Source organism: Polyodon spathula, chromosome 50 (genome assembly GCF_017654505.1).
Source record: "Polyodon spathula isolate WHYD16114869_AA chromosome 50, ASM1765450v1, whole genome shotgun sequence".
NCBI classification, from domain to species: domain Eukaryota; kingdom Metazoa; phylum Chordata; class Actinopteri; order Acipenseriformes; family Polyodontidae; genus Polyodon; species Polyodon spathula.
Genome location: NC_054583.1, coordinates 2,413,819 through 2,427,114, shown reverse-complemented (window position 1 = coordinate 2,427,114; position 13,296 = coordinate 2,413,819). Strand labels below are relative to the sequence as shown.

The window sequence follows — 13,296 nt, the reverse complement described above, 5'->3', positions numbered from 1 at the left end:
AGTTGACACACTGTGGTCCCATTCTACCAGCCTCGCCCCATTGCAGCTGCCCTATACTTGTGCTGCCATTGCCCCTCAGTGTAATACAGAACCATTATCTGTCTGTCAGTAAGGCTGCAGGGCACCATGGGACTGATTCACCTGCCATAGCAGTGTCAGTGTTAGTTACCTAATTGGCTAACGTCAACAATATTTCTATTTTCGTCATCGAAGAAAAGCATTTGGTTAAATTCCACTCCACTCTGCTCACGGATTCTGTTAAAAAAATAAAGAGGTGAGAGAATGGATTTTAAAGATGGTCAGCGCTCCTTTAAAGGGAGGGGCCAGTGATCCTGTTAATAAAGCTAATAAGAGGTGAGAGAATGGATTTTAAAAATGGTCAGCGCTCCTTTAAAGGGAGGGGCCGGTGATCATGTTAATAAAGCTAATAAGAGGTGAGAGAATGGATTTTAAAGATGGTCAGCGCTCCTGTAAAGGGAGGGGCCAGTGATCATGTTAATAAAGCTAATAAGAGGTGAGAGAATGGATTTTAAAGATGGTCAGCGCTCCTGTAAAGGGAGGGGCCAGTGATCATGTTAATAAAGCTAATAAGAGGTGAGAGAATGGATTTTAAAGATGGTCAGCGCTCCTTTAAAGGGAGGGGCCAGTGATCCTGTTAATAAAGCTAATAAGAGGTGAGAGAATGGATTTTAAAGATGGTCAGCGCTCCTTTAAAGGGAGGGGCCAGTGATCCTGTTAATAAAGCTAATAAGAGGTGAGAGAATGGATTTTAAAGATGGTCAGCGCTCCTTTAAAGGGAGGGGCCAGTGATCCTGTTAATAAAGCTAATAAGAGGTGAGAGAATGGATTTTAAAAATGGTCAGCGCTCCTTTAAAGGGAGGGGCCGGTGATCATGTTAATAAAGCTAATAAGAGGTGAGAGAATGGATTTTAAAGATGGTCAGCGCTCCTTTAAAGGGAGGGGCCAGTGATCATGTTAATAAAGCTAATAAGAGGTGAGAGAATGGATTTTAAAGATGGTCAGCGCTCCTGTAAAGGGAGGGGCCAGTGATCCTGTTAATAAAGCTAATAAGAGGTGAGAGAATGGATTTTAAAGATGGTCAGCGCTCCTGTAAAGGGAGGGGCCAGTGATCATGTTAATAAAGCTAATAAGAGGTGAGAGAATGGATTTTAAAGATGGTCAGCGCTCCTTTAAAGGGAGGGGCCGGTGATCCTGTTAACAAGGCTGATAAGAGGTGAGAGAATGGACACACACACACACACTGACCCACATGCACACACACACACACACACACACACACACACATAGAGAGTCAGGGTCTTCTAGTTGTGTTAATGAGAAAATAAAGTGTTTAATTAGCAGCTTATTCAACAGAAGACAATTACAATCCTATTGATTAATTACAAATCAACAACATAGAATCACACAGACACCCTAGCATTCATTTCACCCTGATCCCCAGAAAACAGAATTTCAAACTAACAGCTCTCAATAAAAGACAGCTATTTAAAATAAATTAAAAAAAAACATTGAGATATATAGATCCCCAAGTTAACCGTCTGGAACAGTATTTAATAACCAATTATAAGTTTCTTTCAAAACATTTAGAAAACAAATATTGATATATTTAGAAAGAAGTAAAAAAATATATTTATATATAAAAAGCTATTCTATTTTCTTTCTCATAACTATAGGAGATGAGGCCACAGCCTATTAACCCTTTGTGGTCCTGTGTCGGACCAGGTCCGGCATTACAATCTTCCCTTTTCAGTCCGATATCATCAAAAAAGACGTCAAGCGTCTCAACGAGTGATCAGGAGAGGATTTATATCAGTGTGCGCGTCTATAAAGAGGTATGTGATAAATACAGAGAACAAGGGGTGGGGCTGGAGATGCAGTGCTGAGTGTCCTGTTGCGATTCAGTGCCTTTTAAACCTGTTTTACTCTTTAGAAAAATATTTTAAACAGCGCATGTGAAAATAAATTGGACCCGACGAGCCTGGCAAGCGCCGAATAAACGGACCGCTAAGGGTTAAGTTATGATAAAAAATAATCAACGATATAAAACAGAGATCCTTTGGAGTTGATTCAAGGAGATTTTGTTAAAACTTTTAAAAAATAATTTTTGGTGTGGTGCCAACTTTAAAGGGAGAGTTTTCCCAATTTAGTTGAACCTCTTCACTGCCGTGGGACGACATCTGTACTGAAATGAAAAGACAGGACAGTGTCCTCTCCTTTATAATGGCATCAGTTAAAACTGGGAGGGTCCTAGGATTTTCAATTCCCTTGCAAAGCAACTGGTACAAGAGAACAGTTACACAGGGGTGTGGGGAGGCTCTGCCTTCGATGAAACGGAATGATCTGATTGATCTTGTTTGTTCAGGATCACAAGTTCGTACCCTTCCTCTCCTGGATTAAATAAAGGGAAGAGTTTCCCTGAGAATTTCCCCAGGAAGGTGTAAATAACAAAATGATCCTCCACCCTGTAAAAAGAGAGCTTGCCCTCTTCATAATCCAGATGCACCCCGACCTTCATGGGGGGCAGCAGCTCGAGAGGGGTCTCGGGGTCGGTCAAGGCATTGAGATCACGTCCATTGAGTAACTGGAGCACCCAGTAACCTTCCTTGGGACTCAGATCAACACGTCCTTTCCTCTTGGCAGACTCGCTGGCCACACCCAGTTTCCATTTATCCCTCTTCCCCACCTCCACCTCCCAGTAGTTTCTCCCTGAGGTGAACCCCTCCCTGCCCAGCACAATGTAATGGTGATCAAATCTCCGTTCAGGGTTGGGGAGAGTCTTGTCATTGAAGTCATTTCTCACTCGTTTCCCATCTTCAGACACAGTGAGACGACAGTGTGCTGTATCAGGATCCAGAGTCACAGCCACTGGAGAGGAGAAGAAAACAAAAGGTTTTTTTTTGAAGAAGTCTTGGTTAATTCATCCTGAGATTTAAATTTAGTAATATTACATTTGAGATTATTTGACTATTTTCCTTCGACAGACCAGCTGGGGTAAATCTGTCCAAATATCCAACACAGCTGGAAATTGAAACATTTATTCCCCGTAGAGGAGCCTTCTTAACTTTTACAGGACGGTCTTAACCCTCCTATTAGGTTTCCGGTTTATTTGACCCGACTCTAGTTTCCAATCAGCTTAAATACTATTTTTCTTTTCATTTTCTGTATAATATTTGGACATTTCCTAATTTGGGGGTCGTGAACTTATACACAGGAAACAGAACCTTTGAGATGTTTATCTTTTTTAGAACAGGTCTTGTGTACAAATAAGATGTTTGGGGTCACTGTGACCCCCCTGGTCTTTATCTATGCAGATTTGTGTGCAGGAATACAACAAACTTCTTCAATTTGTTATTTTATTATTATTATATCTCTGTTGTTATCTCTGGAAATGGATGCACCTGTCTGGAGATATTCATAAACAAAACAAACAATATATAATCTACAAGGCAGAGCCTCATTTTCTCTGTCAGCATTGCAACAGCATCTCACTGGTAAAGACACTCCAGAATGAGGAGCTCCCAGGCTGGCAGTCAGTTTTATCACAGCTCCTGGACTAAAAGAGCAGAAAAGAGTCAAACCTTTGCAAATAAAAACATTTTAATCAATTTTAAATTGGTTTGAAATTGCATCGGGTCAATATGACCCAAAACATAACAGATGCACCTAAATTCTGAACACAATAGGAGGGTTAACAGTGTAACAGACAGCATCACCTCCCAAGAAAAACCTGGCTCAAGATCTTACCTGATTCTCTTTGAATCGCCTCCCATTCTAGAAGAAAAAAACAGAAGAGATATTTCAAATGATGCCTGCAGAACGTCAAATACTCATAGATAGTAAGCAGCCTGGTCAAGGGTTTCTACAGACACCTTCCTCTGTGTAATGCGTGTGCGTGTGAGAGAGAGAGCTACTGAAAGCGTCTGCTTCTTCTCCTGTCTGTCTGTTGAGAGGATCTTGTGATACTACAGGCAGTTCTGCACAGGTAAAAAAAATGTGATGAAACTACGAAAGTCAAGTTTACCTGATTTGAGGACAAATCCGTGAGATTCTGTTGAGAAAAAAAATCGAAGAGTTTCAATATCAATCAATAACAGTCCTTTCAATCTGACTAGTTTGGTGGATCAGTGGTCTATTATCTTACCCTAAAACAAAGGCATGCAATTCTATAACTCTGACTTGCAGTCTTTCTCAATTATTATTTTTAATATTAGTTCATATCTCACAATTTAGCGGTTTAAATCTGCCACGCCCCCCCCCCAATTCATTTACATAATATATCTTATTAAAAGTCTATTAAACGAGATACAAATTTAAAATCTTACTTAATTCTTTACGAAGATCATCACACTCTGAAAGAAATATAGTTTTTTTTATCAGTTTAGTGTTTGAATTCAAAAACCCTGCAGAAATATTCATTTTTTTTTCCCCTCACTAAATGTTTACCTGCTTCGTGACTCTGTTCAGCCATTGCCTGAGAATCTAAAATAATTAAAAAAAATAAAAAAATCAGAATTTATACCCAATCGCTTCAATGTTTTAAAAGTGCTTTGTGAATTTTTTTACAAGAATTAAGAGTTAAATAACTCATAAGTCACATCAATGCTGTGGAGTAAATCGTTCTGGAGCTCATGTTAAAATCTTGCAAAACCAACGACTTAAACCCCTCTAAATTCTAGGAGATGCAAAACTTTTGGCTGTAGCTGTGAGAACAGAAGAAAGTTTCCAAACGAGAGGAGGTCATTCGGCCCGTCTTGCTCGTTTGGTTGTCAGCAGCTTATTGATCCCAGAATCTCATCAAGCAGCTTCTTGAAGGATCCCAGGGTGTCGGCTTCAACAGGGGGAGTGTAGTTGTGAATCACCTACTGGGGAGTTGATTCCAGACCCTCAGGATTCTCTGTGTAAAAAAGCGCCTCCTCTTTTCTGTTCTGAATGCCCCTTTATCTCATCTAATTGTGACCCCTGGTCCTTGTTTCTTTTATCAGGTCCAAAAAGTGGCTTAAAAAAAAAAGATTTCAAAACGGGCCTCTAATATGGCCATTGGTTTTGCATCAAGCACAGCGAGTCAGGCGATACCTGCTCCAATCACGATCCATACCTTTGAGGTTCTTGTAGTTGTACACGCCCACAACGACGAGGACTACGAAAGCTATTACACAAACTATTAAAAACACTGACAAGCCCTTCCACCAGGGGGCGACCAGCGTGAAGAATTCACCTGCAGAGAAACAGGACACAAGATTATTATTGTTATTATTATTATTGTTATTATTATTATTGTTTTATTATTTGTTTATTTGTTTATTTGTTTATTAGCAGACGCTTTTATACATGGCGACTCGCAGAGACTAGGGGTGTGTGAGCTATGATCAGCTGCAGAGTCCCTTATAGCAACCCCTCACCCCAAAGACGCAGCACAAGGAGGTGAAGCGACTCGCTCAGGGTCACACACAGAGACTAGGATTTGAACCGCCTGGTTAAAATCCCTTTTCTTTAACCAGTGGGATCACAAAGCCTTCTATATTTAGCTCTGTACAGCTTGAACCAAGAACGGAGTACGTTTTGGGTCGCAAAAATTAGATTTATTTATTTATTTATTTATTTATTTTTTAGCAGGCTCCCTTATCCAGGCCGACTTACAGCTGTTACAAAATATCACATTCCAGATCAAGAGCAGTTATAAAATACATTAAATAAATCCTAACAAATACAAACACAAATAAGAAAAACAAATATACAGAAAATAATGACGTTTGAGAGCGATTTCAACTAAGAGCAGTTCAAAATATTTGCTTAAAGTCCATTAAGAGCAGGTAGTAAGTACGATAAATGGATGAGAACGATTTGAAATAAGAGCAACTACAAAAAAATGTGAGTACGGACACCCATAAGAGTTAAATGAAGATACAGTGCATAGTTATAGTTAGGTGCGGTTGTAGAATACAGCTATACATCAGTTAGCTAGTCAGGTAAGAATGTGCTCAGGTTTGACTGACCGTCGATGTGGATTCGAGTCTGTAGGACTCTCTTCTCCTCCCCGTGTCTGATAAGACAGATGATCCCGTCGGCCTCCTGTTCCGATATCTGCAGAGCGCTCTGGAGAGTGAAGAGCCCGTCTGCTCCTGGCTTCTCAGTGAGAACAGCCCTCCCTGTTAAATCAGCACCCTTCACATTCCTCCACTGCAGCTCCAGCTTAGGAAACCAGCCCTCCGAGTCACACTGCAGAGTGATGGAACTGTCCTGCCGGCCAACCACAGTGAAGCGCGGGGAGCTCCCGAGCGCTGCCGTTAGAATTTAAACACGCTTGTAAATGAACTCATGACATCATGTCATTCCCAACAGGGTTGGGGGTTGGGTTGGGGGTTGGGTTTAGGTGGGTTGGGGTTGTGGGTTGGGTTGGGGTTGGGGGTGGGGTTTGGGGTTGGGGTTGGGGTTGGGGTTGGGGTTGGGGTTGGGGTTGGGGTTGGGGTTGGGGGTTGGGGTTGAGGTTAGGTTTGGGGTTCCAGTTGATTTTGAGGTTGTGTTTAGTGTTGGAGTTTGGGTTTGAGGTAAAGCATAGGCAAGCATTGTAAAGCACAGAGAGGTCTGGTCAAGGGAACATTATTCAGCAGCTTTCATTGGACTCTATGAAGCTGAGGGAGTTCATTCTATATAGAGGGGGTGCAATTCAATATGTTAACAAGGGAACATTATTCAGCAGCTTTCACTGGACTCTATGAAGCTGAGGGAGTTCATTCTATATAGAGGGGGTGGAATTCAATATGTTAACAAGGGAACATTATTCAGCAGCTTTCACTGGACTCTATGAAGCTGAGGGAGTTCATTCTATATAGAGGGGGTGCAATTCAATATGTTAACAAGGGAACATTATTCAGCAGCTTTCACTGGACTCTATGAAGCTGAGGGAGTTCATTCTATATAGAGGGGGTGCAATTCAATATGTTAACAAGGGAACATTATTCAGCAGCTTTCACTGGACTCTATGAAGCTGAGTGAGTTCATTCTATATAGAGGGGGTGCAATTCAATATGTTAACAAGGGAACATTATTCAGCAGCTTTCACTGGACTCTATGAAGCTGAGGGAGTTCATTCTATATAGAGGGGGTGCAATTCAATATGTTAACAAGGGAACATTATTCAGCAGCTTTCACTGGACTCTATGAAGCTGAGGGAGTTCATTCTATATAGAGGGGGTGCAATTCAATATGTTAACAAGGGAACATTATTCAGCAGCTTTCACTGGACTCTATGAAGCTGAGCGAGTTCATTCTGTATAGAGGGGGTGCAATTCAATATGATAACAAGGGAACATTATTCAGCAGCTTTCACTGGACTCTATGAAGCTGAGGGAGTTCATTCTGTATAGAGGGGGTGCAATTCAATATGATAACAAGGGAACATTATTCAGCAGCTTTCACTGGACTCTATGAAGCTGAGCGAGTTCATTCTGTATAGAGGGGGGTGCAATTCAATATGTTACAGAACTGGAATTTGAGCTTCCCGATTCTGCTGAAATTGTCATAATAATAATAATTATAATACTTGAATAATTCACAATTCTGCTAATGGTTTTTGTTTAATAGAAGAAAAAAAAATCATTTCGGATGACGTGCAACAGGTAAAAACACCAATGACGAATTATTACCAGTTTTTGCCAAGTCTCGCGAGAAAACAAAACAAGCCCAAAAAAAGGCGTGATTCGCGACAGCTAAAAACAAGCCCAAGCCCGCTTATTATAAAGCGGGCTTGGCTATCGCGACGTGACGTGCATCAAAGCGTGACGTGCGTGTCATTTAAAGAAAAAATATATATACTGTATTACAAATAACAGATAAAAACTATTTTTCTGTGTGTGTGCATCCCTTTTGAAGGTTGCATTTAGCGGACGGCTTGAGAAATACCAGAAACAGAACCGAACCGTCATTAATTAATTACGAAAGACTGACCTTTGCACAGACAGGAGAGCCTGCGTCGCTGCAGTCCCACTGAAGAGGCTGATCTTCTAACAAAAAAAAAGGACTGATAAGTATATATATATTTCACAGGTATTTCTAAACCGCGCTTTTAAAAGTTTGTTTAGTTTGCAAGAATGTCGAGTTTCCGCGTGAGTTATTAATTAATGCATCTGTTTATTTGTTTGTTTTATTTATCTGTCTGTTTATCTGTTTATTTGTTTGTTTATCTGTTTATTTCACTTGGTAAGCTACCTGATTTCTCTCAGTGTATTAACGCAATAGTTCATGCATTTCTTAACCTTTTATAATTCGATCGAAATAATTTTATTTCTTAAAACAAAACAAACAAAAAAAAAAAAAGTTTGAGAACCTCGGTTTGCCAAGCAACCCGGTTCCCGGAGGGGAGGGGAGGGGTGGGGTTGGGTGCGAAGGGGGGGTGGTTGAATCACTGGCGTGTCGCTGTTGTACCCCGCTCTGTCAGATGGCGGCGCTGTCGGGTTGGGTGTGCGTGGTGACCGGAGCATCCCGAGGGATCGGGAAAGGCATCGCGCTGCAGCTGGGAGAGGCCGGAGCCACCGTCTACATTACCGGGAGAAACTGCGGGACACTGGGAGAGACTGCGAAAGAGGTGAGAGAGGGGGGAGGAGAGAGAGGGGATAGAGGGGGGGTGAAGGAGAGAGGGGAGAGTCAGGTGAGAGAGAGGGGAGAGTGAGATGAGGGAGAAGGGATAGAGGGGAGTGAGGGAGAGAGGGGAGAGTGAGATGAGGGTGAGGAAGAGAGAGGGGATAGAGGGGGGGTGAGGGAGAGAGGGGAGAGTGAGATGAGAGAAAGAGAGGGGGTGAGAGAGAGGGGAGAGTGAGATGAGGGAGAAGGGATAGAGGGGAGGGTGAGGGTGAGAGGGGAGAGTGAGATGAGGGAGAGGAAGAGAGAGGGGATAGAGGGGGGGTGAGGGAGAGAGGGGAGAGTGAGATGAGAGAAAGAGAGGGGGTGAGAGAGAGGGGAGAGTGAGATGAGGGAGAAGGGATAGAGGGGAGTGAGGGAGAGAGGGGAGAGTGAGATGAGGGTGAGGAAGAGAGAGGGGATAGAGGGGGGGTGAGGGAGAGAGGAGAGAGTGAGATGAGAGAAAGAGAGGGGGTGAGAGAGAGGGGAGAGTGAGATGAGGGAGAAGGGATAGAGGGGAGTGAGATGAGGGTGAGGGAGAGAGAGGGGGGAGAGGAGAGAGGGGAGAGTGAGATGAGAGAGAGGGGGGAGGGCGTTTCCGTTAGTCCTGCCTGTGTGTGTCAGTGACTCATCGTGCTTCGTTATAATCTCAGGTGGAGGCTAGAGGCGGGGTTTGTGTGCCGGTGACCTGCGATTCGTCGAAGGAGGATGAAATCAGGAGCCTGTTTGAGCGAATCAGGAGAGAGCAGAGAGGGAGGCTGGATATATTAGTGAACAACGCATACGCAGGAGTGCAGGTGAGAGGAGAGGAGGGAGGCGTTTACTGCACACCATACGCTGATTTCACAAGTGAGAAATGACTGCGAGGGGACTTTCATCATTATTATTATTATTATTATTATCATTATATTGAGCTGCAGTTCCCCACTGTGCCTGTACAAGTGAGGGGGCGCTGTCTCTGTTTCTCCTTTACGGTATATTTTAAAATATGTACACATTATTATTTTTATTTTCAGACTATCTTTGAAAACATGGGAAAGAAATTCTGGGAGGTGCCGCCCTCCACTTGGGATGACATCAACGATGTGGGTCTGCGGTGAGAACAGTGACATCATCAACACAGCTCCCAACCGTCACACATTATCAGTGACCATTCACTCCACAGAGCTGCCAACTGTCACACATTATCAGTGACCACTTCCCCTCACAGCTCCCTGTTTGTGTTGCTCTGGTTGTAATTCTCCCTCCTTCCCTGCAGGGGTCACTATATCTGCTCTGTGTACGCGGCTCGGATGATGGTTCCGGCGGGGCGGGGCCTGATCGTCATCATTTCCTCGATGGGGGGTCTGCGGTACCTCTTCAATGTCCCCTATGGAGTGGGCAAAGCAGCTGTGAGTGGCCAACTGTCACACATTATCAGTGACCATCAGCTCCACACAGCTCCCAACCGCCACACATTGCGAGGGGCACGGTCGTTTATCTCTGACTGGCTGTGCTGTTCTGTGCCCCTGTAGTGTGACCGCCTGGCCAGCGATGGCGCTGTGGAGCTGAGGGGCACGGGCGTTGCCATGGTGTCCCTGTGGCCGGGGGCCGTCCGCACCGAGACCATCGCGGAGAAAGTGCTGAACAGTGACCTGGGTTCAAAGTCCGAGGAGGAGGTCTGTGTGTGTGTGTGTGTGCGCGTGTCTCGGTGTGTGTCGTTGTTGTTTTTATTTCATGAATTACATGTTTGTGTTTATTTTGTTTCAGGTTCGGAAGATGTTTGTGGACGGTGAAACTCCAGAGCTGAGTGGGAAATGCATCGTGGGGCTGGCTGGGGGTGAGGAGAGGAGGGGGTGGGGGGGAAGACTCGAACACAAAAATACATTCTCTTTACACCAGATACTGGACTATCAGAATCTGATAGTCTTAGACACACAGACAGGGAAAGGAGGGAGAAGAGAGAGAGATTCTTGATCATGCTGTGTTGAGACAACTCACCATTTTTAAAAAATTGAAATTATATATATGTATTTTAATTATATTATATATATATATATATATATATATATATATATATATATATATATATATATAGTTTTTTTTCAGACAGGTCCTGATTCGACTACAAGGACTCTCCTTGACCTGTGAACTTTGCACTGCGCTACAGTCTCCTATGTGTTGACGGATGAAACCCTGGCATACCCTTGTGTCTCATACCAGATAATACACCAGAGTACCCTGTCTATTCTCTTATCAGCTTAATAACCCTAGTCCCCCACTCCCCTATCACCCCACCCCATAGTGGGGTGGGGTAGGGGAGAGGGGAGAGAGATGAAGGGGAAGAGGGAGACTCCCCTCTTCTCTCCCTTCTCTCACTCCCCACCCTCCCTGTCTCTCTCCTCTCTCCCCCCTCTCTCTCCTCTCCCCCTCGCAGGTCGTAAAGTGCTTGATTACACATCTCTCAGCTTCCTTGTCTCTCGGGTCCCGGGACTCGCCTGGCTCTCCCCCTTCATCCCCTCGTTCCTTCGGGTGCCCAAATTTGTCCTGACGCTGACAGCCAGCAAGTTCTGAGCCAGTCTGCACGGAACACTGAACCCAGCCCCCGGAAACACATCAGAACCTGGAACTGATGACGTGAAACTCGGAACAACAAAACGCACAGAACCTAGAACGGACTGAATAAATACCACACACTGGCTGTGTTTCTGTAAACAATTGCTGGCTTGAGGTCCTGGTTTGTTAAGAGTGTGTGTGTCCTGTTATCGCTGGGTGGTCCAGTGGTTAAAGAAACAGGCTTGTAAGAAGCAGGACCCCGGTTCAAATCCCAGCTCAGCCACTGACTCACTGTGTGGGACCCTGAGCGAGTCACTGAACCTCCTTGTGCTGACTGACAAACTGACACACACACACACTGACACACACACACACTGATACACTGACAAACACACACACACTGTTACACTGACACACACACACAGTGATACACTGACAAACACACACACACTGTTACACTGATAACATACACTGACAAACTGACACACACACAGTGATACACTGACAAACTGACACACACACACACTGACACACTGACACACACACACTGATACACTGACAAACTGACACACACTGTGTACACTGACAAACTGATGTTTGACACACTGACTGGTGTGTGTGACTATGTGACTGTTGTAAACTGTTTGACTGTGTGGTGTGACTAACTGACCTGTTTGTGTGTGACTATGTGACTAAACTGTGTACACTATGGTGCCACTGTGTGTGTAACTATGTGACTGTTGTATGTTACTGTGGGTGTGACTATGTGTGTGGTGACTAACTGTGACTGTGTGTGTGTTGTACTATGTGACTGTTGGTGTGACTATGTGACTGTGTGGTGTGATGACTATGTGACTGTGTGTTGTGACTGTTGCACACTGATAACACACACTGATACACTGACACACACACTGATACACTGACACACACAGACACACTGATACACTGACACACACACTGATACACTGACACACACACACTGATACACTGACACACACACTGATACACTGACACACACACTGATACACTGACACACACACACACACACTGATACACACACACACACTGATACACTGACACTGTGTGTGGACTGCGTGTGTACTATGTGACTGGGTGTGTGTAACTATGGTGACTTGTGGGGTGACTGTTGACTTGTGTGTTACTAATGTGTGTGTGTGACTATGTTACTATGGTGTAACTGTGTGTGAACTATGTGTGTGTGACTATGTGACTGTGTTGGTGTGACGATGTGACTATTGTGTGTGACTGTGTGTGTGTACTATGTGACTGCACTGAAACACTGACACAGACACACTGACACACACATTGATACACTGACACACACACACTGATACACTGACACACACACACTGACACACACACTGATACACTGACACACACACACACTGACACATGAGACACACTGATACACTGACACACTGACACACACACTGATACACTGACACACACTGACACACACACTGATACACTGAAACACACACTGACAGTGTGGTGACTATGTGACTGTGGTTGACTACTGTGTTGTGTGTGCTAATGTGACTGTACTACATTGATACACATACCACACACTGTGTGTGAACTGTGTGTGTAACTATGTGACTGTGTGTGTGGTGACTGCTGTGGTGTGCACTATGTGACACTGTGTGTGTGACTATGTGACGTGTGTGTGTGACTATGTGACTGTGTGTGTGGTCACGTTTGACTATGTGTGTGTGTGTGACGATGTGAACACTGATGTGACACACTGGACTCTGTGTGTGTGTGTGACTTGTGTTGCGTGTGCAACGATCGCACAGTGGTCTTACGTGGTCCACACACACTGATACACTGACACACACACACAGTGCAGCTGGAACAGATGCAGCAGGTATTCAGTGATAATGCTGGAGACTGGAGTGAACACAGGCACTCACTCACACGCACACTCACGCTGCTGTGTTCCGCGGGACTCGTTTATTATTATTGAATAAACACTCGCACATTACAAGAATTCAATAATAATAATAATAATAATAATCAGATCGCTGCCAGTAAGATATGTTTTTTATTTTATCTCTGCGGTTCTGGCGCTCTTTCTTTTCTCCTAAAACTAATTTCAATTCTGTC

General features: G+C 43.9%; 2 protein-coding genes across 3 annotated transcripts; one reads left to right on the top strand and one right to left on the bottom strand.

Moving 5' to 3' along the window:
- Nucleotides 1–1,920: 1,920 nt before the first annotated feature.
- Nucleotides 1,921–6,315, bottom strand: LOC121306748 (erythroid membrane-associated protein-like). 2 transcript variants are annotated; one of them, XM_041238653.1, is made up of 7 exons: nt 6,015–6,315; nt 5,117–5,236; nt 4,465–4,500; nt 4,344–4,370; nt 4,043–4,069; nt 3,766–3,792; nt 1,921–2,886 (listed from the first exon to the last, which is right to left on the bottom strand). In XM_041238653.1, exons 3-7 carry the CDS (start codon nt 4,487–4,489, stop codon nt 2,315–2,317), a joined length of 678 nt encoding a protein of 225 aa, XP_041094587.1. In that variant the 5' UTR covers nt 4,490–4,500; nt 5,117–5,236; nt 6,015–6,315; the 3' UTR covers nt 1,921–2,314. The 2 variants fall into 2 exon arrangements, with proteins under 2 accessions (XP_041094587.1, XP_041094588.1); XM_041238654.1 differs by lacking the exons at nt 5,117–5,236; nt 6,015–6,315 and having other exon boundaries at nt 4,465–4,762.
- Nucleotides 6,316–7,755: 1,440 nt separating this feature from the next.
- On the top strand, nt 7,756–11,331 carry LOC121306822 (dehydrogenase/reductase SDR family member 1-like). Its single transcript, XM_041238750.1, has 8 exons — nt 7,756–8,064; nt 8,456–8,602; nt 9,288–9,431; nt 9,651–9,730; nt 9,893–10,025; nt 10,149–10,292; nt 10,384–10,453; nt 10,919–11,331. The coding sequence occupies exons 2-8, from the start codon at nt 8,456–8,458 to the stop codon at nt 11,185–11,187; spliced, it is 987 nt and encodes a 328-aa protein (XP_041094684.1). The 5' UTR covers nt 7,756–8,064; the 3' UTR covers nt 11,188–11,331.
- Nucleotides 11,332–13,296: the final 1,965 nt, after the last annotated feature.

Excerpts from the sequence above, each read along its gene's own strand:
- LOC121306822 (XM_041238750.1), top strand. The coding sequence starts at position 8,456 with ATGGCGGCGCTGTCGGGTTGGGTGTGCGTGGTGACCGGAGCATCCCGA. Across the intron at positions 8,603-9,287 it reads TGGGAGAGACTGCGAAAGAG|GTGGAGGCTAGAGGCGGGGT; the intron begins GTGAGAGAGGGG and ends TTATAATCTCAG. Across the intron at positions 9,731-9,892 it reads ATCAACGATGTGGGTCTGCG|GGGTCACTATATCTGCTCTG; the intron begins GTGAGAACAGTG and ends CCTTCCCTGCAG.
- LOC121306748 (XM_041238653.1), bottom strand. The coding sequence starts at position 4,489 with ATGGCTGAACAGAGTCACGAAGCAG. Across the intron at positions 3,793-4,042 it reads CGGATTTGTCCTCAAATCAG|AATGGGAGGCGATTCAAAGA; the intron begins GTAAACTTGACT and ends TTTTTCTTCTAG. Across the intron at positions 2,887-3,765 it reads GGCGATTCAAAGAGAATCAG|TGGCTGTGACTCTGGATCCT; the intron begins GTAAGATCTTGA and ends TCTCCTCTCCAG.